Below are 21,564 nucleotides of genomic sequence, written 5' to 3' on the forward strand. Positions count from 1 at the left end.
GCGTGATGCAAAAAGCATTTGCAGCACTGTATGGCTGCTTGACTCCAGTAGCGCGTCTCACGGGCCTTCCGTAGTAAGGAAGATGCAAACAGTGTGTCCCCCAAAAATATGTACTGCCTGCACAGGGTGGAAACGTTGGTTCCGCTGGTAGTTCAAGAGGGTTTGCTACGAACCCTTGAGGTCCCATTACATACACTTCAGTCTGCCCCCACCAGCCTGCACCCGTGGGGGCTAATAGCTTGGTCGAGGCGGAACTGTTTGTTCATAGTTGGGAGGTAAATATGCTCCTAGACTTTTAATTAAATGGGGTTAATGCCCATATAGCGGGCTCAGCTGAAAGGCTTCGCATGTTAGAATGTGAGGTGTTGTAAGACAGTCCGCACAGAAATCTAGTTCAGGGCGGAACCGTGCACCGGCAAATAAGGATATACTTATCAAGATATGGTAGAACATGATTATATAAATCAGAACCCGTGTTTCTGTACTAGAGCATTCACCAGTAATTCCTCGTCCCTTCTGGAGCAGAATCTTTCTCAGTTGTACCGGCAGGACAACATGCAGCACAGAAGGCGGCGCCTGGGTTGTTCTTGTTTATTCTTTGCACAAAAATCCAGGGAAGCGAAAGGCTAGTTGTGAGCATTCCGAAATTGTGGGGAGATTAAGCTTATTCGCGATTGTTTCGTGCCAGTCCACGGGGTGCTGTGCATGCAGGAAGGCACTGGGGACACCACATATGCTTTTTTTGTGCCCCTTTTGCAGCTTGATTTGGTCCATTCTTTGTTTCAATGCATTTAATTCATCGAACCTTCTAAGGCACTGTCCAACAGGGGTCTTGCCAGTCCGCGTGTTGGGGTTAGCATGTCGTCTACTCAACTCAACCGCCGCGCTGAAATCGATTTTCGGACGTAGACACTTCGGCGGATCTTATTTCTAATTTCTGGATGTACTTTTCATGGTTTCTTGTATCTCATTCTTAGCACGTGCAGCAGTTTACGTCGCACGGTTTTTAAGTTGTCGGTCTTGGCCTAATGCCCTGCGGCAGCCTACAAGAACCCCCTAGTGGGTGCCGAGTTTCCCACATATATCTCCACCTCTTTTGTAGAACAGAGGCTTTAGCTGTTCCACCAAACTAAGCTGTATGGAAAAGCTGCATCCTGCACATGAGCCGCTCTATTTGGACGTATTGAGCTGCTACATGCACGTCAAGAACATATTTTCTGTTGGAGCTGCAGCGGCTGGCTGGCAGAACCGCATGGTTTCTGCGTCTTCATACGGAATTTATTGTTGCGTAAGCAACAACTTGCAATCCTTCCGTCTCCAAGCTTCCCCGCTCGTCCCCCCTTCCCATTCGGGTTTTTGTTCTTCCAATAATGCTTGATTCTCTGTATGGTGACTTGCCTCCTCCCACTAAAGGGGATGGTGCAGACAAAGGCGTATCTACTCCGGCACCCAGTGGATCGTTGTTGGGTTCTCTGTACGATGATCCTGACGATGCTGCAGAGGCCTCCACAGCACCGGGCGCCCCAGCTTCCAGCTCCAGTGGTTCCGCTGCAGTTGCGGCAGCAGCAGCGGCTGCTGCTACTGCAACTACAGCAGATGCATCTAGCTCCAGTGGCTCAATGTGGGCCAGTCAACGGCTGAAGCTTTTAACGCCGGCCGTCGTACGTCGGCAGACACTAGCAAAGGCTGCGCCGAAATCGTCTCCGTCACTAAATGTGCAAGCTGCTGCTGCAGACGCTGCTCTTGTTTTAGAACGACTCAAGAAGCTTCATGCTGGGGTCCTAGCAGAGGAACAAAAACCGGACGGGGGTGCTGCCGCACGCTCCTCCGGGACAGCTGGGGGAGCTGTCGGGAAAGGTGGAGGAGACGGTGCAGGAACAGCAGAATCTAGCAAGTGCCAGACAGAGCCTGCTGTTAACGTGGTGTCTGTAACTGTGGGTAGCAGCACTCCCTTGGACCCGACGGCGTGGGTACCTGTCGGTCTTTGGCCGCAGGAGTATGACCCCGCAAAGCCGAACGATTACGCTGCCATTCATAAGGAGAAAATGAGACAGCAGCAGAGAGAAGAGTTGGAGAGGCTTCGACAGCAGGAACTGGAAAAGCAGAAGCAAGATGAGGAGGCTTCTCGCAACGGTACGGACCAAACATTGGGCACATTGAATTTCCCGTCTAGTGTTCACGTACCTTGCGCAAAAGTTCTGCGTTCGTCCTGCCTGAGCTGGTCGACGGTGGCTACAGGCGATCGTATTTCTAGCACACGAATGCTGTTTTCTTGTGTGTGCTCGCGTGATGTTGGACTGTCCTGTTTAAGGAACAGGGGGTGATGGAGGAGATATAACGACCTCCCCTGAGCCTCAGGCGCCTCTGCTTCCATCGTATATCGACCCCAACAAGAAGACATTTGCAGCGAGGATGATGGAAAAGATGGGCTGGAAACAGGGGGAGGGGTTGGGAGCCAACAAACAGGGGATTACAGCTCCTCTTGTGGCAAGGAAAACGGCAATGAGAAGCGGTATTATTGTCCAGGTGAGCATCAGACGGATCCGTGCATTACTGTCTGCCATGCAGAAGTGTTCTTCTGTCCTACACGCCAACGACTGTGCATCGGCTGCTTATGTCTACAAAGAGCACTGGTGTTATCGGAGGCTCGTTAATTTTATGCTCCCGAAGGTGCTCTTATTTGGAGCTGCTCCAGGGGAGCGGTGCTCTTTGCATGTGTTTATCTGTGACTGGTGCGTGTGCCCGGAGGTGGAAAATCAAAGTGCCAGTTTTCGGCGGGTACGCTCTGCGTTGATTCGAAGTGATAATTGAAGTTCTGTTGTGCCGACAGGGTCATGATGTAACGTCGCTCGGTCAAGTGCCAAGGGCAGTGACGTTCAACATGGCGCCGACGCGTATTTTGTTGCTGCTGAACATGGTGGGTAGAGGACAGGTGGATGCAGATCTGAAGGAGGAGACGGAGGAGGAAGCAGCTAAGCTGGGGAACCTGCTCCAAGTCCGAATATTTGAGGCTGCAGGGGTGCCAGATGATTGCGCTGTGCGCATCTTTTGTGAATACGAGCGGAAAGAGGAAGCGACGCGGGCCTTGTTGACGTTTAATGGGCGAGCCTTTGGAGGCCGCACAGTTAAAGCAAAGTTCTACAGTGAAGAACGGTTCGCTAGAGACGACTTGCGCCCAGACCCTGAACAGGAAGTGGACCAGCACGTCACTGTGACCATCTGAGGCTTTCCTGCTATTTCTTCGTACAAAGCCCATATCAAAGCCAGTCGCCAAAAGAAACGAAGACCTCGTAGGGATAAACACATAGTATCAAGAGCAGTGACGCTCCAGCGTGCATATTGAACAGGCTGGAATATGGCTGCATGCCACACTGCTGCCGACCCCAACAAATGCACAGGGGCTCCGCGTTTCTTCTCATGCTGAGGTAGTTGTATGGAATGACGGCATTAATGCGTAGCCCGTGGGCTTCGCCTGCAGACGACATCAGTGTGAAAGTTTATCTTCTGGACCTGTCATTTCACTCGTGCACAGGCACAATCCTAACAAGTAGGTCAGCAGCAGTAGCAGAACTTCGAGTAACCCCGTTGCTGTTTCTTTAAGTTCCTACAGCATGCTGAACATTCGCCCATTGCCGGCTGCTTCCCTGGTGGCTGTGGCAACGGCTCTTTTGCATCCACCAGACGACTTCGTTAGCATTAAACCTATTGCCAAGAATAATCACTGCTAAGAAGCCTGGGCGTCAAAAGGCAAGCAGGGAGACACAGCGATCTGAAGGTAAAAGCAAGTATACCGCCTAGAGATGGTGGACACTTTGTGCAGAAACAGTAATATTCCGTGTCTAAAAGGCAGAGGCCTATTCAGCCTGAGTATGGGCATCTGCACTTCTTTCTTCATTTCCTGTGCCTTCCTTCGGTTCGGCCATGTAGCCCTCGAATCGCCTGACTATCGCATCAGCACGGTGCCTTAGTAAAAGGTAAATGCTCCGAGACTCTAGGGAAAATGGGGTGGTCTCCCCTGGCTGAAAGAATTGTTTCCTGACTTCTTCCTGTTTGGCAAACAGTTCTGACTCAGCTGCATGCATATTGAGGAACATGTGCCTGCACCATTTCATGAGGTCTTTGAGGTAGACGCCATCTCCATCTTCTGAGGCGTCTATTAGACCCTTGAGTTTAACCATGTAGTTGAAAAGACGTACTTGACGAAGGCCTAACTGTCGAGCCCTCTCTAAGTCGCCCACCATCTCCTTACGCACTTCCTCCGGGACATTTTCTGCATGCGAGTCCGTCCACGAGACAATTGATGAGTCTATGAGCAAGTTGACTTTCTCCTCAGTCGGCGTAATGAGCTCCTCCAACAACTGGGGAGAAACTTCCCAGCCATCCAAGGCATCTTCCAGGCTTACGGGAGCATCCTTAGCTGCATTGGCGTCAACAGAATCACCCCTCAAGATGAGGGGAGACAGGGTTTTTCCGATGTCCTCTAAAGCTGCCGTTTCTTCGCTCTCTAGCGAAGCTGAGCAAAGAAGCCTGTCCAGTAAGACAACCATACCAAGTCCGCCAATGAGCTCCCGCCTGGAGGTAGTCCTCATCTCTCCAGTAACATGTAAACTCGGGGTCAAATATGCCAAATGAAAGTTGGGTCGATTGGATAAAAACAAGAAGAGGTCGTCAGCGCCTTCAGGAAAACGCTTGAAATGCCCACCAATGAGAATGGTGACAAGCGAACGTGCGCGCCTTGAAGCATTGCGATTGCACGAGCGACACTTCTTAACACCCACCTGAGCAGTAGATAATGCTGAACCGATGAAAACTTCCTCCTGTACACACATAAACATGCAAGTGTGCAGACCTACATTTCCTCTTCGTGGGTACTTCACACAGCCGCTAAGCTGCCCGCTAAGGTTACGGCAAATGGAGCAATGTGTGCAGATGTCGGTATAGCATTTCCCTCACAGCCCTAGGCCAGTACTAATTACAGCTAGCTTTAACGGACTTACTTTTGATTTTCGCCTTGACTTTAATTGCTGATGTTCACGTACACTCGAAAACGCAGAATGCTGGACTCTGCGGACAGAAGCAGCAAGTTGATCAGCAGTCTCGCCTGAACTGTAGCTTTTGCTGCAAAAGGCTGTAGCATTATTGTACCGTATAGCCCCTATATGGCAACGGCTACCCTCCAAGTCGTTCTTAACTTCTCTTCCTCTACCCTCCACACTTTATGCTGGGTAGAGGAATGGGGTGCTAAAGAGATTGCCCACATTGAGGACATGCCAGCATGCAAAGCCACAACGGGACAGAGGCTCATTTGTTCGTTCCTCCATTTAGTTGTACTGTTTGTTCTTCCCTTTACTCCTCTCTGCTTGGTCACACCGGATCCACCGTACACCATATACCCCTCTGCCTCCATTAAAAGTATCTAGAATGCTTCATCTATACAACCCTATCGTTATGAGGGGTATATGGTAATCCACTCGAATGACCTTTTTTGGTCGGTTGCCCTGCACAGGCGAGTTTGTTTTGCTGCATCGCAACAGCGTAAGCGGCGTATCTTAGAGGACACCAAAGTAACTGACGGCATTGCGCATATTCTGTAATCGAAGGGAACCCGAGATTCGGTTGCCTAGAACTTTTGAGTCAAGTCTGTCCAGTCAGTGAATTTTCATGCATGTGAACTTCAGGAATGCCTTGAGGTGAGGCAAATGAATTACGTAATGGCCCACTTCTACAATTATTGCCTTCTAATCAACTTCGTAGAATGAACCCCTTACTCATGTCAACTGCACTAGTGTCACAAAAAATAACTGATTTGGCATTCTTGAACCCCCTCACTTCCCTTCCACAATTCCCCCGACTAGTGGCCAGCCTACTTACGTTCGTGTGAAACATAGGCTGCAAATGTCGAGACAAGGACATGCGTGCTGAGGCTTTGGTTAGCTAGCGTTGATGTCACTGGAAGCTAGCAAAAAGCACTTAAAAAAACCGCAGCAGATGCTCCAAAAGTTGATCCCCCAATGCTAGCAAAAAACACATAAGCGCAGGCGAGGTTCAAAAAGAAAAGCCACCAATACAATGGGGTAGCCATTGGCCTGGAACCGTACAACGGATTGGTCAGCAAAAATGTGCCAATTTGCCAAAGCTTCCCTTTGATGGACCTCAGAGCATTCACAGTCATCTGCTCAGATGTCGAACAGTCTTCCCACAGTCCCCGTTAGCTGATGGGTTATGTGTTTTTGCATTAGCATGCCACCAACATATGCAGTTACAGTACACAGACTACAAGTAAACATAGAGAAGCATTTGACGACAAAAAAGCATGTACAATATATGTATTTATACAAAAAGAAGGCGCCTGACATCTACAGGGGCGCCAACAATATCACTGTTGTGGCCTTCCGACTCCCTCCACAACCGCTATCCACTCCGCATCACCTCCCTGCCCCGAACAGCTCACCACGACTCAACTTGACTCGTCTTCACCTGGGTTTAGTATGGGTACATGCTAACGCGTTTTGGCGATGAGAGACCACGTTGCAGGAGAAAGATGGGCGGCTCGAAGGTTGCAGCTGGAGTCAAACAGATGTAATGACCCACGAAGCCGCATATGGAACTGCAGCTAAAGATTCGTACACCTATTGAGCAGCAATGTGCTGGTAAGGCAGCACCGCAGAACGTTCCCTCCAAATCTCCCTACTGATGCTGCGCCCACGAGAGGAACGAAACGGAGGGCGCGTAAGCCTCGTATTTCGGAGCGGCAGGAAGGGAGGCTCCGCAACTAGAGTCCTCGCGGCGTTCTGTTGTTATGGGAAAATAGACAGGATGCAAAAATGAAGGCTACCAATCCCCGAAGCTCCATAAAAGTGCAGACGTTAATCAATTGGCAGGGGATCCTGGCCCTTCGCCATCAGCCCTCCCCCACCCTCTATCGCAGAGCCCCACCCCCCTCGGCATCCGGCTCGCTGCATACACAGCATAAACTAATACAGCGGCAAAGATGGATGTCAATGCAGGGAGTCTGACGGGTATGGAGCGACACCGTTGAACCTCGGCTGCCGAAGCAGCCCACGATCAGCCCGCCACCATTGGGAACAGCTGTAATTTAACCTCCACTCTTGTCAAGTTCAGCGCTTTCACCAACTATATCATTGTGCTTCTCCTGTTCACTGTGGGGCTGTAGCCAGGTCATGTTGGAAGCAGGCCGTTGCATGCCGGATCTCACAGCGGCAGTGAGAATCTTTTAAGACACCGCAGCCAGCCAGACGGCCTGACACAGTCCATTGCGATGAACGGATAAGACATCTGGATCAACAGCGATTGCTGCGTAGGCCTCACTCGGTAAATGCCCCATCCTCTTCGTCCTCCGGGTCTGAAGTGGGGCGGCTGTAGAAGTTGTACGGGTGGACTGGCAACAAGGCATGGATGAGGATGTTGAGGGTTCCCGATATGATCATCAAGATGCCTCCCCACAGGCCCAAAGTGTCGATGCCCAAGGGCAAAAATCCCACCCTGAAGAGATACGCGCATCGACATGGGAGGGCTTGCTTCCGTAGGCACCGTGTTGCATGCAGCTGAAAAAGTGTGCACAACGCTCAGAGATAGCAAAAAGGCCAATTCGTCTACGCCTGTATCAACATATGAACCCACTGCCGCCTGATCAGCCGCAAGCAAGCTTCTGCTCATTTGGTTGCTAAGTACACTTACAAGATGTAGAGGACGCCTCTGAAGAAATACTCCCCCAGCAGAGGGCAGACACCCATGAGGACATTGAGACCGTAGGGAGAAAATTCGCACAGCAGACAGATAGCTGAGAAACAAATGAGGTAAATGCATACAATACAACTTGTGTAATCCGCAGGAGCTGCAACAGTTGCAATACTCCCAATCATCAAAATGAAGGCAGAGACCGCGGTGAACAGCCGTACCCCCAAGGGAAACCGATCCACAAGCGACTCCATTTCCTTTTTTGCGTCTTAAGCGTTAACAAAACGCAGATGCACACAGCTCGCCCGATTTAGCTGCCGGTGACGGGTTAACACCGCCCTGGGGCCCCTCAGCAACTTTACTGTAGTAGTAGCGGGATACCACCTTACAAAGGTCAAAGAACTACTCCAGCCATGGGAATCACCACAGCCTCTGCCCACTGGTCACTGTGGACCAGTGGGCCTCCTACGGGTAAACGCAACGTCCAGACACAACCGGAATACAGGGGCTCTACGCGTGCAGGGAACGGGCTGAAGGTAGCTCAGTAGGTGGTCCACGACACTTCTAAGAGTAAACCGATACAGGCGAAGCCATACAAAACGTCTTATGGTGCAGGGGATTGCGCATGAGAGACAACCGCGCAGGCGCCAACGAGAAAGAAACAGAAAAGCGGGATGCAACAGCCCAACACGAGCAGCCAAATCCTTCTAAAGCGTATCTAGAACTGTTTCTGGGGAGAATTCACACAGAAGGAAGAGGCGACCGAGATCAACTCCTGCAATTTACACTCTGGTGCATGCGGTCCTGGTTGCTGCAGCTCGCGAAAGCCCCCGAAGGGCAGTTACTCCATACAAGAGCCTCTCCAGGGCACCTTTCTCCTCGTAAGTAATAGAATACTACAGTAGGCCTTTGTCATTATTTGTTTGCTGTAATTGCTTGTGAGTGTTGGGTTGCGCAACACTTCCGGTACGTGCCATCTCATGCTGCGCGATGTATGTTTGTTCCCTGCTTCTTGCCGCCATCTCCAGCTGAGATGATAGCTACATTAGTTCGCCGAAGTTATAGAAGCAATTATTCCCAAATTTGTGCCAATACACAGCGCATGTGTAATTCCCCGAGTGCGAGTATCCTCGGCGCACAAGTTAAAGGTGATTGAATAGTAGCCTGTGCACCGCAACAGGCTGAGGAGTCGTGCAAAGTTAGGCGGAAGCAGGATTGTTACTGACTTCGTGGGAGCGGTGGAGAGACACTTTTGGGGCCACGTTGCGTTTTTGCCATTCGTTTCGTCAGCTTGACAACGAAAACCGTGTAGGACATATGGTTAGATCACCTACAAGAGTTCGACCCGGTGAGAGGCTTGATTCTCACTAGGCACAGGAGAAGGCGAAGCTCGCAGAAGGGCAATTTGACTGGAAGATAACCTCCAAAATGAGGTTTTGTAGACCGGGAGTTCCAGCTTTGCTCTCAATGTAGTTATTGCCTGAGGTTTGAGATGAGTTACGTAGGAAGATACAATTTAACCTGATACTGCCTTTGCAGATAGTGTATCCATGGTCACCACTGAGCAGAACCAATCTGGGTTGAAACCTGTTCTCGGTCACCTTGTTCTTCAGATCAGTAAGCAAAAACAGCATGCTCGCCTACCTCCTCCCAGAATATTGTATACGCATGCTAGCAAAATTCCCTGCTATTCTCTAGATATCCTCCACTTTCCAAATATGTGCTGTCCGTTGTTCGTCTTCAGTCAGCAGGAGCCAACAAAATGCAGTAATAATGAACCGTAAGACATGCCAGACGATGTTCTGGAACGAATGCGGTGGCACTGAACTCCGCTTTGGCATAATTTCACCTACAGCTCTGGCTGTTCAATAGGGAGTATGCACGCGGATTAACTGCCAGTCCTTGGATTTCACAAGCTACAGTAATGGTAACGGGGACGCATCCTTGATTCACAGAGTAAATTGTGGGACTTGGTCACACGTGCAAGGACACTGGACGTGCACTATTAACACTGCATTTAACTAGCTTGAGTGTGTCATTCGCTTTCACGTCGTACATTCTTGGTGTGCAGATGAGGGGGTGTCAGGCTGGAAGCCGTGGGTCTAAGCCACTGCTAAGGTCGGCGCACAGCCTACGCAGCATGCAGGACCAGTGCACTTCAATAACTAGCTGAACGACAGGATTTCCACACCTGGGTCGGCACAATAACCTGTCCCCCTGCATCTCTCTTGGAGAGGACTAACCGACAGATCGTGCTAAAAGCACGTCCAAGAATTAATTAACCTGTGCATATGCAGAGCAGGACAGGCCCTAAGCACTTGTCTGCCGGATGAAATAGTAAAGTTATAAACCTCAGAAAACGCTGTCGCCCTCAAGGGGTCTTCATTCACTCAAACAGTATCATCTCCGTAATCCATAGTACAACAACCCCATCCCCCGCCTATTCTGGCTGGCAGCTTGGACACCTGGATTGCACTGGGAGAGTGGCAGAGCGCTTTGCAGGGGCAACAGCAGCATATGCAACGCAAAAGCAAGCACAGAAGCTCCACAATCAGAAGAATAAGCAGAATCGGGACGAACAAAATGAACAAGGTTAGGGAAAGAAGAAACATTTTCCCGAGATGAGCTTTCTTGACACGCCGGCGGCAGACGCTGGCCAACGCTTCAGATGCCAATTCAACAGACTGCAGACACACTCAGGACAAGTTGTAGAGGGGTAACTTTCACTCAAGATGTTATGGTGCTTCAAATACAAGCACAAGCACAGCTCCCCGCCGTGTGCAAGGTCACACTGCCCATGACTGTGGTCCAGCTGAGCGAAGTCTGCAAGGAGAGAAACACATCACCAGAGACGTATGAGAAATATCCAATTTGACTGAATATAAGCCACATTTTTTCAAAAAAGCAATCCCCCACCGGTATGCCTCTAAACCTTGCGCATTTCAGAGTATTAAAAGACCCTTTCAGTTCACTCTGCGATCAGATTATGCACACCCTGTCGATAAGGGGAAAACTGTGCTTCTGAGTCACCCAGTGTGTGCAAAAATAATGTGTAGTGATAAGTCGGAAATTCGCGCGCATCGCAACAGCTTTTTGTTTTGTGTGCGGAAGCAGAACCGCCGCTGCTGCTCTGAAGTGCCGCTTGCGTAGCTTCCACTTGCTGCATGTTCGCCGCTTCCCACAGGTCCAAGCCTCACAGTGAATTAAATTCGTATAGAGACCACTTTCTTAAGGAGCAGAAGACCTGATCCGTTCAAAGCCAATACACACCCGATTACCCTGGCTGTACACAGGTAACCAGTCGCCGAAGAAGGTCGACACAAACCGTCTCAAAATTCAGAAAACGGGGTGAAGCCCCAGTATTCCAAAGATGTCGTCGGTTTGCTTCATTCAGCACTGGATAAAGAGATATTGCATTGGCCCGTCGTAGCTCCCGTTGAAAAAGAGAATATTTCACTGCGCTGATGTAGTTCGCCTGCGCGCCGTCGATGCATGTACTTGTACCTGCGTGCAGGCTGCTCTCAAAGGGGCCAAGCAAGAGCCTAATAATCACTTACAGTGTTAGCTCATGTGGCACAGGGAGCAGGGTTGCAATAGCTCCGGCAAGGTGTCGCGTAACTCCTTTCCTACCCTGCCCCAACTGCCCCAGAAACACGTCATTGGCCCGCCCTTACCAGGACTTGGGAATGGAGGGGGGTCATATGCATTTCACGAATCTTTAGGGCGTGTACTGTAACTCTATTGCAGCTCTCAACAGTCCTCTGAAGGGCCAGCGAATCTCGCATCCGCAGTCACTGTACAGCACGCCATACATTTGGCGTAGACGCATTTTACTAGGGACGAAAGTGCGTCTGGAGGACCTATGCTTCAATTTCCGGACACGCTGTCGACCTGACTTGCGCGACGGCTCAGCTGTATGCCGGCTTCTGCTTGGCTTAATCGTGTCCCATGCACGCAGACAGTTAGCTTCTGCACTGTCTGCACACAGCGAACGTGACATGCCGAGCCTTCTGGTAAGTGCCCGCCAAGGTATGCTGCCACGAGCGCTGACACATCTGTACGTGGCTCCACCGAAGTACATAAGAAGTGCGAAATGTGAAGATGGCGAGAGCTGCAGAAAATGGCGCTGAAGCGTTCCGGCTTGTACTCTGTTAGATGATGGAATCTCTCATGCTTGCATACTGGAATGGCAGCTGCGTTCCTAGCGTAGCCTTCCAGTGGGTCGGCAGAACATATATGGATGTATGAGGAAGCTTCACTTCAAGGGAAGGTCTGCTCCACAGGGTCGCACAAAGACGCACGACAAGGCACTAGCGTCGCTACTCTTGGTCTAAGATTATCATTTGAACTCAACATACTCGTCGCCAGCTAGCGCATTTCGGGTCAGTCAGCAGGACAACGAAGTTGCTTAAAATGTTGAAAGCTCCCATAGCTCCCCACCAAATGCAGCAGAGGGCCCGTATGCGCTGCCAGTGCATGTACTTGTGACGCAAGAGGTATGAACTCTGGTGAGAGGCAACGACACTGTTGTCGCCTCTCCCTGCCTATTTACTGTTTAACACATAGTGGATGACGGCCCGAAGCAAGCCAAGACAGGCTTCATAAACATTTAGAGCTGCTGCTGCGCAGCTCTAAACGTCAGAAAAGTCAGCAGATGCATCGGCCTCTGGAGGATGACAACGCAGAGCAGCCGTGTGGGTTCCACATTGCCCTGCCTATATTCGAAGAAGACTTCATTCGCCACACAGGTCGCCGGAAAATGCAACATTACACAAAAGTATCGGTCAAATGGGCCAATCCTATGCATTGGACAAACAGTCTGCTGTAGAAGTGGCTTCACCCTGCAGCCCGTGCAGACTCCAAAGGGATGTTCGTGTGCAGCTGGCATTCAACTCAGCAACAAGGAATTGCTGCAGTTCCATGGGGCTTTTGCCGCGACAATCAGAGAGGCTAACAAGCCGCACCTGCATCAACAGACAGTTCAAGGTCTTCTCCAACATCATTCTGGAAGGACACCTGTGGCTATGCATCCGTAAGACGGCAAACAAATCGTGGCCTCACCTCCCAGCCAAGGCGCCGAAGAAGGAATAACTGCAGCAGCTTCTTCGGCAACAAAATCCCCTGTCTACGGCCCCAAGTATCCGCTGGGAATATAAACGCCAATAGCAGTGGCTTGCCCTGCCGTTGCAGCTGCAACGGGTCCAGAAGCTGCTGCGGTGGCGGCTCCTCCATGTCCTGCTTACTACGGGTGCACGCAACACCACAAACCCTCATGTGCGCTGCCTGCAGCATCAGCATCAGCAGAACAAGCCGCTGCAGCTCAAGCCACGACCGCAGCTTCGTAAAGTGCAGGATAGGGTTGTCTGTGAGGTTCGCTCCGCAGCTGCATGGCAAAGCCGTGTGGCTCTTCTACATTGTTGCTCATTATTTGCTTAGGTATAAAACATCGACTAAAACGCTATTCAACGGGCACATTGAAAGTTCCCTTGAACCCCAAGCAACTATATGCTGTCCTTAAAGGCAGCGCAGAAACAATGGCAACCAGAGTAGCGTGCAGAGACCAGTGCCCCGCGTCCATACCTTAGCTGGCGACCCCTCCGCGGTTGGAATAAGCGTACGGAGGATACTCGCTACTTCAGTCTCCAGCAAATTCCAGTCCCAACCACCTTTTGCTTTTGGTTTCGCGGTTTCTGCATCAGAGAACTCCTTGCCGAATCGTACGACTCCTGATGATTCTGCTGCTTCTGCCGTAAATCCTTCAAGGGCGTCTTCTGAGGCTGATACTGCTGTCACTGCATCAAGCCCGAGGGAATCTGCATCCGCTGTTGCACATGCTGTATCGTCTGCTTTCGCTGATACTGTCGCTGTCGTGTATATGTCGGCAACTTCCTCTGTTGCTGTCCCTGCAGCAGCAGCTGCTGGGCGCGAGAGAGGTGTGTGCCGCCTTGCCGCAGCTGTTGCTTCCAAAAGAACATCGCAGTCCTTTAGAAGCCGCTGCAGATCAGCCGTATGCATAAGGCTCTGCAGAGCCAGAAGCAGCAGCAATCACAGCAAAAACAACAGGAAGCGCCGTCGTGCAGCGGCAGAGCCACAAGTGAAAGAGACGCACACAGCTTGCCTATGATTCAGGATACACGGTAAATGATTCCCTTTCAGTCCTTAACGCTTGCTAGTGTTGTTAGTAACCACACAACTTGCAGAGATAAGAAGGAAACGACAGCATAGGGCTCGTCGAGCTCTTGCCTGCTGCTAAAGCTGAGCTTGCACTCCTTACTTAGCAACAGCGTACCTACCCTAAGAATATGAGGGCAGAGACACTGCAGTAAGGATACAGTAAGGCCCAAATCGCTCGTTGCCTCTTCAATCGCGGCACGAGCCCGAGACAGCTGCTGCTGTTGCAGCACCACAAGCGGAGGATGGACGTCTTCTGCCGCGGCAGCTTGCTGCAGTGCCTGTTGTTGTTGTTGCATCCAGAGAGGCGCAAGAGGGCGGAGGGCATGCACAGCAGCAGCTGCAACCTGGAGTAGCAGCTGCAGCGCTAGGCACTCAAAGCGACCCCAGCTGCAAAACGCGAGAGCAAGACGGCTGCACTGCTGCAACACTTGCAGCGACGGCTGGATCATATGAAGGTTGCCGGCACTTTGCCTCCGAACAAAACAGGATTGAAAATTCGAGGCCGCCTCACAAAACTGATTGTGCACTGAACATGTTGCCTCTTGCGAAGCTACTGCTGGATCTTCGTGCTGTACCGCCAGAGGATTCTGCTGCGGCTCCTGCTGCTGCTGAGCCATGTACTGCAAAATTCGTCGCAGACGGTACCAAGTGTCCTGCTGCAGCAGCAAGGAAGCATTTATTTTCTGTAGCAAACTCCCAATGCGTTTCTGTAGCTCTGCTGTCGAGAGCGTGTGGCTTGTGCCTTTCCTAGGAACCGCAACTGCTGCTGCTGACGTGTCGCCTGGTCGCTCCTGCACTAGCTGTTGGCGTTGCTGCTGCCAAAGGTCTGCAACCTCTTGAGGCAACAGCGGACTGGGGACAGCAGCGACTGCTGCCGCAGCAAACACCGCCATTTGAGTTGCGTAAGCGAAGAGGCTGGGCAGCTCTTCGCTTTGGTCCAGCCACTCGGCTGGCCAGGGCGCTCTATCTAGTGATGTCGATTCTGCTGCTGCTGCTGTTTCTGTTGCTGCGGGATAACCGCTGGCAAAGCACTCGATGTGAGGAAGCAACAGCGAAAGCAGCCTCTCGTCAACTCGGCGTCGTGCCCTGAAAAAACACCAGAAGTATATGGCATCGACAGCGGCGATACAACCACTAGGCAAACAACGGCAACCACAGCAGCAACGGCAGCATGAGCAGCAGCACGGCAAGTAGCAGATGGAGCACTAATTGCCGTTGCGGCTCTCACAAGCAACATGCGAGGAGACGGAAACTCGCCCATTGGTCTCTGGCCGCTGCTGTTCTCTGCCTCATCTTCCACATGTCTGCCAGGTAACCATGTAGCACACCGCGGGCCATGCACGAGAGCACAGCTCCCGAATGGCCGACAGTCCCACACCAGTGCTGCTCCTGTTCTGCCCGGAAAGCAGAAAAAAGTAGCAGTTGCTGCCGTTGAGGATGCAGCAACAGCGGCAGACTGTGGCGGTACAGCAGCGAAAATAAGGCAGCAGACACGCGGGGGGGCAGGGGGCAGTCCGCACTCAACAGCTGCAGCGCACAAGAAGCAGACGCAGGGGCCACAAACACCAACCAAACGATACATGCGCATTTTGAAGGATAGAACCAGGCGAACGCGCGAACGGGGAGAAAACAGCTACGGGCCACCGCACCTCAGCCACGTCCAGCGGCTGCTGCCCTGCTGCCGTTTGATTGCGAATACGGAGCGCTAGGGCAGCAAACAGCTGTTGCTGCAACTCCTGGCGCTGCTGGTCTTGCTGCTTTGAATGCTGCTGGCTGACATGCAAAACGCCTTCAATAAGCAGCGCCTGAGCAGAAGCATCAGCAACAGCAAGCATGCGAAAACTGCAACTGGCGTGTAGCACACGAAGTAGCAGGCGCCATCGGCAGCGCCCCCCGGAGTAGCAGAAGCAGCAAGAACAAACGGAAGACGCATATTACGCACGGATGATGCCCCACCCGCCATATATCAATGATCCATTTAACAGTTGGAGGAGTCTTGAGGTCTGCCGCCGCTTGCAGCAAACTGCTGCTGCTGCTGCAGAGAGCTGTGAGGGCCCACTCAGCGAAGGCGTCTCTGCGACTTTTTTGGTGGTGCTGCTGCGGGGGCTGCTGCTGTTGCATCTCAGCTTGCAACTTTTTAAGCACAGAAGGTTGCCGCAACTCCAGCTGGCGGAGCTCCGCTGCGCCTCTGCAGAGCCATCATGCAGAAAAGTGCCATACACGCGAGCTGCCCACAAAGAATACGAGTCCCACGCCAAAAAAGTCAAGCCATGTGAGCATACAGACGTGCACGTGTTCATATCCTGATGCACGTATACTGCCTCGGGGAGACACCACTGGTACAGCTGCTTTCCGCCAGCATGAAGAGTAGCAGCAAAACACACAAGTGGTAGCAGCTGCCACAAAACAAATGACAAATCTCCACCACTATGCCTTTCCAAGCCCACTTCAAAACTGCGTGAAGCTCATTAATGCCATGCGCCAACGAAGCCATCACCTCCCCGCGCAGCAGCTGCTGTTGCTGGTCTTGCTGTTGCTCTTGCTGCACATGCGGTACCCCAATTCCATTGTTGTTGACGCTGCTGTTTGCCTTCTTCAGCTGGCGGCGGAGAAAGCCTATTCGGCGGCAGCGCTGGAGAAGCTTCTCAATGCGGTGGAGCAGCTGGTCTTGCTGCAGCAGGTGCGGCAGCAGGAGTTGACGCAACATAGACTGCTTGAAGTGCTCATGAGAAAAGGCAAGAGCTGCGCATACATTGGATAGGAGAATCAGTCTGCCCTTATTCGCCTCAGCCTCCATTTCCTGCAGCTGCACCCGCCGTTGCAGCATACGCTCCCGTCTGGCTTGTTGGCGTTCCTGTTGCTTCGTCCTGAATTGCTGCTCCCGCGGCACCTTCCGATGTCGTTGCTCAGCTGCTGCACGCAATGAACTTACGATACCATACTGCTGGGTGACTCGCTGTTGCTGCAGCTGCAGGACCCGTTTCAGGTCCTGCAACAATTCCTGCTGCTGCTGCTGCAGCTCCTGCAGCTGCATAAGCAGGTTCACACGCTGTTGCAGCTTGCGCAAGTGCTGCGCGTCGCCACCCCTGATCGGAGTGCAAGTGTGCAGCTGATCTGCAGAAGCAGCAAGACCAGGGAGCACCTGAAACCACCACAATGGGCTAACGAACAGGGCCAGTAGCTGCAGCAATTCAGCTGGGGGGTTAGCCAGAGGCATAGCAATAACGCTGCAGCTGACACGTATCTGGGTGCCCAGGGGGAAGACAGGGCTTCGACTGTTGCTGTTGCTGCTACTACTGGTAGTGTTTCTGCTGGCAGCAGCAGCAGCATCTCGCGCAACTTCAGCGGGGTGGCCGACACCGCTTTGGATGGCTGCAGGCGAACTCGTTGTCGTGCCGTAGGATGTTGGAGCGGTTTTCTCTGAAGTAGGTTCAGCTGCAGCTACACCGAGGCGTTTCGGAATGAAGGCTTCTGCAGCTTGGATTCGCTGCTCAAGAGCAGTTTGTGCTGTCCGCAACAGACAGCGTACGTCTTGCAGCAGAAACAGAAGCTGCTCAGGGGTCTGTGGGGCTGCTACGTTTGAGCACGCAGAAGCATGCATCACCCACTGTATCCTCAGTGCTGCAGCTATAGGCTCGTGTTGAAGCTTCTGTTGTTGCTGCCGATTTCGATGCTCGTTTGGAGTGTGTGCTGTGGCATCTGCGAGAACCTCTACCCCAATCCGCCGCGTTTGCAGCATTTGTACCTGCTGCAACTGGTGCTGCAGCTGCTGCAAATGCTGCTGCAACACCTGCATCAGCTGCTCATCAGTTTGTCGTTGTAGTTGCAGAAGCGGCGCCTCTGCGTGCAGAGAAGCGCTGTGGTGAGCAATCTGCCTCTTCACAGCCCTTAAAACTGGGCCCAAAGGAAGCACAAGTTCCTGCGGGTCCTGCCCCGGTTGGTGTTTCTGGGTGTTGAGTGAATTCAACGGCAGTGCAGCTGTCGGGTAGGCGGAAGCCAAGAGACCCGCGCTCTCCTGCAACAAAGACGCTTCCCACAGCACACCGCTAGGGATGATCGTGTAGCTACCACTCCACCTGCTGCTGCTGCTGCTGCTGCGTCCCTCCCATCCATCCCAGCTGTGCACTGCAATCGATTGCTGGTAATGCCGAAGCTGCTCCTGCTGCATCATCTGCAGCTGTTGCCACTGTTGTACGCCGTCCGTTGGCATGTGCTGCCACGTACTGTGTATAGAATGAGAACCGCAGCCAGAAATTGCACCAACAACAGGCAGTCGCTGCTGTTGATGCGGCAGCAGCAGCAAGCACTGCTGCTGTCGCCGCTTCAACCACAAGCTGAAGGCGTGGTCCGTGCGGCTAATCAAAGTCCAAGCGTCTGTGGGGCCTATAGACTGCGTGTCGCCTATGTGTTGTTGCAGTTGTTGTTGTTTTTGCTTTTGTTTTTGCCGTTGTTGTTTTTGTTGTTTTTGTCGCTGCTGCTGCCAATGCAGGCGCATGCTGATAAGGGACGGCAAAAACGCGGGATCTGTGTGGAGCGCAGATAGATGGCTGTGTGCCCGCTGCAGCTGCAGATACACCAGAGCTGCAGCGTCTCCCTCAGATCCCCAAAGTGCCCTCAATAAAGAGGATGTGATGCAGCCGATAGCAGCTGCTAGTGAAGCCACCTGCTGTGGGGCGTGCAGAAGTGGCGGCGGTTGCATAACTTGCTGATTGCCTCGCTGCTGCAGTTGGCCTTGTTGCTGTTCTTGTCGTTGCGGCTGCTGCTGAAGCGAAATAGCTCCCCACAATGATGCCGCCTTTACCAGCCATTGGTGCTGTTGCACTGCTACCTCCCGCATCAGCTCCAATAAAAACCACGGCGACCCCCCAAAGAAGCGCGTCGCTTGCCACACCAGTGCAGGCTCCCCGCATGCTGAGCCTGCTGCTGCTGACGCTGCTGCTTCTGCTTTTCCAGGCCAGTCGCTACCAGAATGCAACTGAGTGCAATTCAGCCGGTGTGCAAGCTCCAACAATGCAGTAAGGACCGGCTTCGGTGGCTGCCAGTCACTGGCAGCAGCAGCAGCAGCAGCGGCAGGAACGCCAGGTGTGGCTGTTGTCTCTTTGTTCGCCAGCAGGCGCAGCAGCATCAGAGCCTCCCACAGCAATGCAGATGCAATGGGCCTGGTGAACACCTCCTGATGAAGACACACCTCGGATATTGCTGCCACCGCTTGCAGCCGTTGAAGCAGCAAGTGTCCATGTTGCTGCCGATGCTGCCGATGCCTTCCATCCGATGAAATAGTGACAGCATGGCGGTGAGGGGACGAAAACAACATAGAAAGAAGAGCTCCACGCACTGCTTGCAGTAACTCCCGCCGCAAGCACGACATCTCCACCTGCTGCTGTGGTGTAATGATGTTGCTGCTGCTGTCCTTGCTGATGCTGCTGCTGCCGGTTGAGCGATTGGGTACGTCAGTCCAGGAAAGTACGTTGCGGGCGGCGGCTGCAACAGTAGACAGGGAAGATGTCTCCCGCATTAGCATGTGCTCGCCTTCTCCACGTCGCAGGAGCTGGTGCAGGTAAGCATTTGGGTCGCGTTGCAGCAGCAACAGCACCTGCAGAAGCTCGCTACCGACTGCCAACCGTACAGAGAAGCAAGCCGAAGGTCGCAGCAGCAGCTGCGAGCACTCCACAGGAGCAAGCGAAAACACAGGGCCCGCCACATTCCCTCCCAAAACTGGCTGTTGCTCCTCCTCCTTCTGTTGTTGCTGTTCCTGCTTCTTCTCCTGCAGCTGCTGCGATTGAGCTATAGAACCTCCATCTTTCACAGGCGTTAGGGCTCTTTTTCTCAGGAAATCCAGCAGCGCACGGTCGAGGAGTACATACAGCTCCGGGCAGCCGCCGTTCCAGTAGTCAAATGAGGATGCCACACTGGAGAGCTTCGCTAAACTCGACTGCTGCTGCTGCTGCTGTTGGCACTGTTGCTGGCCTAGTCGTGGGATAGGAGCAGGGACAGTAACCGCCTGCTGCTGCTGCCTCTGCCGCTGGCGGACGGCTCTTTCGGGGAGAAGAAGAGCCCTGTAAGTTCTCAGAGCGACCGACCACTGCAGCGCATGCTGCTGCTGCAAGATGTGGATATACACCGGAATCGCAGCAGCAGAAGCTGCAGGCTGGAGGTGCTTCAACGGGGCGTAGTAACAAAGCAGCAGCAGAAGGGACCGCATTGCTGCAGCAGCCTCCGTGGGTTGCAGAGCTTCCAGACGAGAGCCTCCTGCTGCTAAACGTTCTTGCTGTCGTTGGAACCACCTTACAACGACCATCGCTGTCTGCAGCAACAGCTCAGGTGGCATATGAAGAAGAGGGACCTGGCTATTTCTGCTGCGGCTGCTGAGCTGCCTGCGGTCTCCACTGCGCTGCGGCCGCGAGTGGGGCAACAGATGCTGAAGAGACAGGTTCTCCATGACGAGTTCTTCCCCTGAACCCGCAGCATGTGCTGCCGTGTCAAACTCTTTTATTTGTCTATCTAAACAAGCTGAGCCGAAGGCCAGAACGTTCAGGCACAACCGCAGAAGCGACTCATCTGGGCATGGTGCTTCTGCAGCCCATGCTGTTGCAGTTGCTGCTGCATTTGCCTGGCGGATCTCTTCGGATACAGCGAATTTGACTGTCTGCTGTAGGGCCGCAACTGTTTCATGCAACAGTAGCGGGATGTTGGCTGCTACACTATACGGCAGCACCTGCCGCTGCTGTTGCGCAGCTCGCCGCAGCAGTCTCCACTGCGCCTGCAGCACCTCAACAGTACCAGCAGCAATACCGTTCTCTCTATTTGAAACTGGAATGCCCGCCGACCCACCCGAAGCAAATGCTGAATCCGTCCCCACCTCCTGCTGCTGCTGCTGTTGCTGCTGCTGCGGTTGCTGCTGCTGTTGCTGCTGCTGTGCTTGCTCATGCCCAACACTCCGCAGACATGCTCTCGGCCTGTTCTTGTACAGGCCTAGAAAGAGCCCTCCCCTGTCAATCTGTGGAGGCAAATAGGCATGCGAGTTATTGCTGCTAATCTCCTTTTCTTTCCGTGCTGCAGCTCCGGAGAATGCTGCTTTTGCTTCTGGTGCAGCAGCAGCGCCTGTGTCTGCTGTTGCTACCGTTGTTGTAGTTGGTGTTGCAGCTTTTACATGGGCCTCAAACGGGTTGGATGGTGAAGTCTCTGCGGCGGCCTCTGAGAATTCAAAGAGGCTCGGGCCGCCGCGAAAGGGAGCCATGTGGGGACAGCGGGGCTGCGCTGTACAGAGACGGCGACGCCTGGTGTGGAATACGGCGGCTACTGCTGCTGCTACATTCCGATGTAATTGCGTCCAATAGCCCCCTAGTACAACAGTGGTGTTCTTGCCTGTATGGGGGCACAGGGGGGGCAGTTCTAGCTCTTCAAGTGCTGCTGCAGTACTGGCTGCCACGGCGTTGCTGCTCCTGCTGCTACAGTTCCTTCTTGCAGATGAACCAACATGGGCGCGGCCAAGAACTCTCATGGGGCCCCTAGGGGGTCCCCCAAGGGCCGATGTGGCAGGGTAGGAGATGCGCAACAGCATTCGCGCAACAAATGACCCCTGGGGTTCTTTGACTCACTGTAGGGGCCAGCTTTTGGTGCAGCCGTGCTTGTATGTGCTGTTAAGGGTGCAGCAGCAGGTGCAGCAGCAGCTGCTGCTGCTGCTGCAGCGGG

General features: G+C 52.9%; 4 protein-coding genes across 4 annotated transcripts; 1 reads left to right on the top strand and 3 right to left on the bottom strand.

Annotated features, from left to right (window-relative positions):
* Window positions 1–1,370: 1,370 nt before the first annotated feature.
* EMWEY_00002220 (DNA repair enzyme, putative) lies at window positions 1,371–3,223 on the top strand (the record flags this gene model as incomplete). Its single annotated transcript, XM_013479371.1, has 3 exons — window positions 1,371–2,133; window positions 2,312–2,526; window positions 2,831–3,223. 3 exons carry the CDS (start codon window positions 1,371–1,373, stop codon window positions 3,221–3,223), a joined length of 1,371 nt encoding a protein of 456 aa, XP_013334825.1.
* Window positions 3,224–3,854: 631 nt separating this feature from the next.
* Window positions 3,855–5,407, bottom strand: EMWEY_00002230 (hypothetical protein, conserved; the record flags this gene model as incomplete). Its single annotated transcript, XM_013479372.1, has 2 exons — window positions 3,855–4,817; window positions 5,351–5,407. 2 exons carry the CDS (start codon window positions 5,405–5,407, stop codon window positions 3,855–3,857), a joined length of 1,020 nt encoding a protein of 339 aa, XP_013334826.1.
* Window positions 5,408–6,919: 1,512 nt separating this feature from the next.
* EMWEY_00002240 (hypothetical protein, conserved) lies at window positions 6,920–8,325 on the bottom strand (the record flags this gene model as incomplete). Its single annotated transcript, XM_013479373.1, has 6 exons — window positions 6,920–6,956; window positions 7,330–7,503; window positions 7,699–7,801; window positions 7,920–7,966; window positions 8,126–8,163; window positions 8,275–8,325. 6 exons carry the CDS (start codon window positions 8,323–8,325, stop codon window positions 6,920–6,922), a joined length of 450 nt encoding a protein of 149 aa, XP_013334827.1.
* A 4,395-nt stretch (window positions 8,326–12,720) lies between these two features.
* EMWEY_00002250 (hypothetical protein, conserved) lies at window positions 12,721–21,109 on the bottom strand (the record flags this gene model as incomplete). Its single annotated transcript, XM_013479374.1, has 7 exons — window positions 12,721–12,981; window positions 13,279–13,719; window positions 13,992–14,958; window positions 15,251–15,399; window positions 15,522–15,677; window positions 15,829–16,060; window positions 16,320–21,109. The coding sequence occupies 7 exons, from the start codon at window positions 21,107–21,109 to the stop codon at window positions 12,721–12,723; spliced, it is 6,996 nt and encodes a 2,331-aa protein (XP_013334828.1).
* Between the last annotated feature and the right edge of the window lie 455 nt (window positions 21,110–21,564).

The sequence above is a fragment of the Eimeria maxima genome, genomic scaffold (genome assembly GCF_000499605.1).
Source record: "Eimeria maxima Weybridge genomic scaffold, Emw_scaff11, whole genome shotgun sequence".
NCBI classification, from domain to species: domain Eukaryota; phylum Apicomplexa; class Conoidasida; order Eucoccidiorida; family Eimeriidae; genus Eimeria; species Eimeria maxima.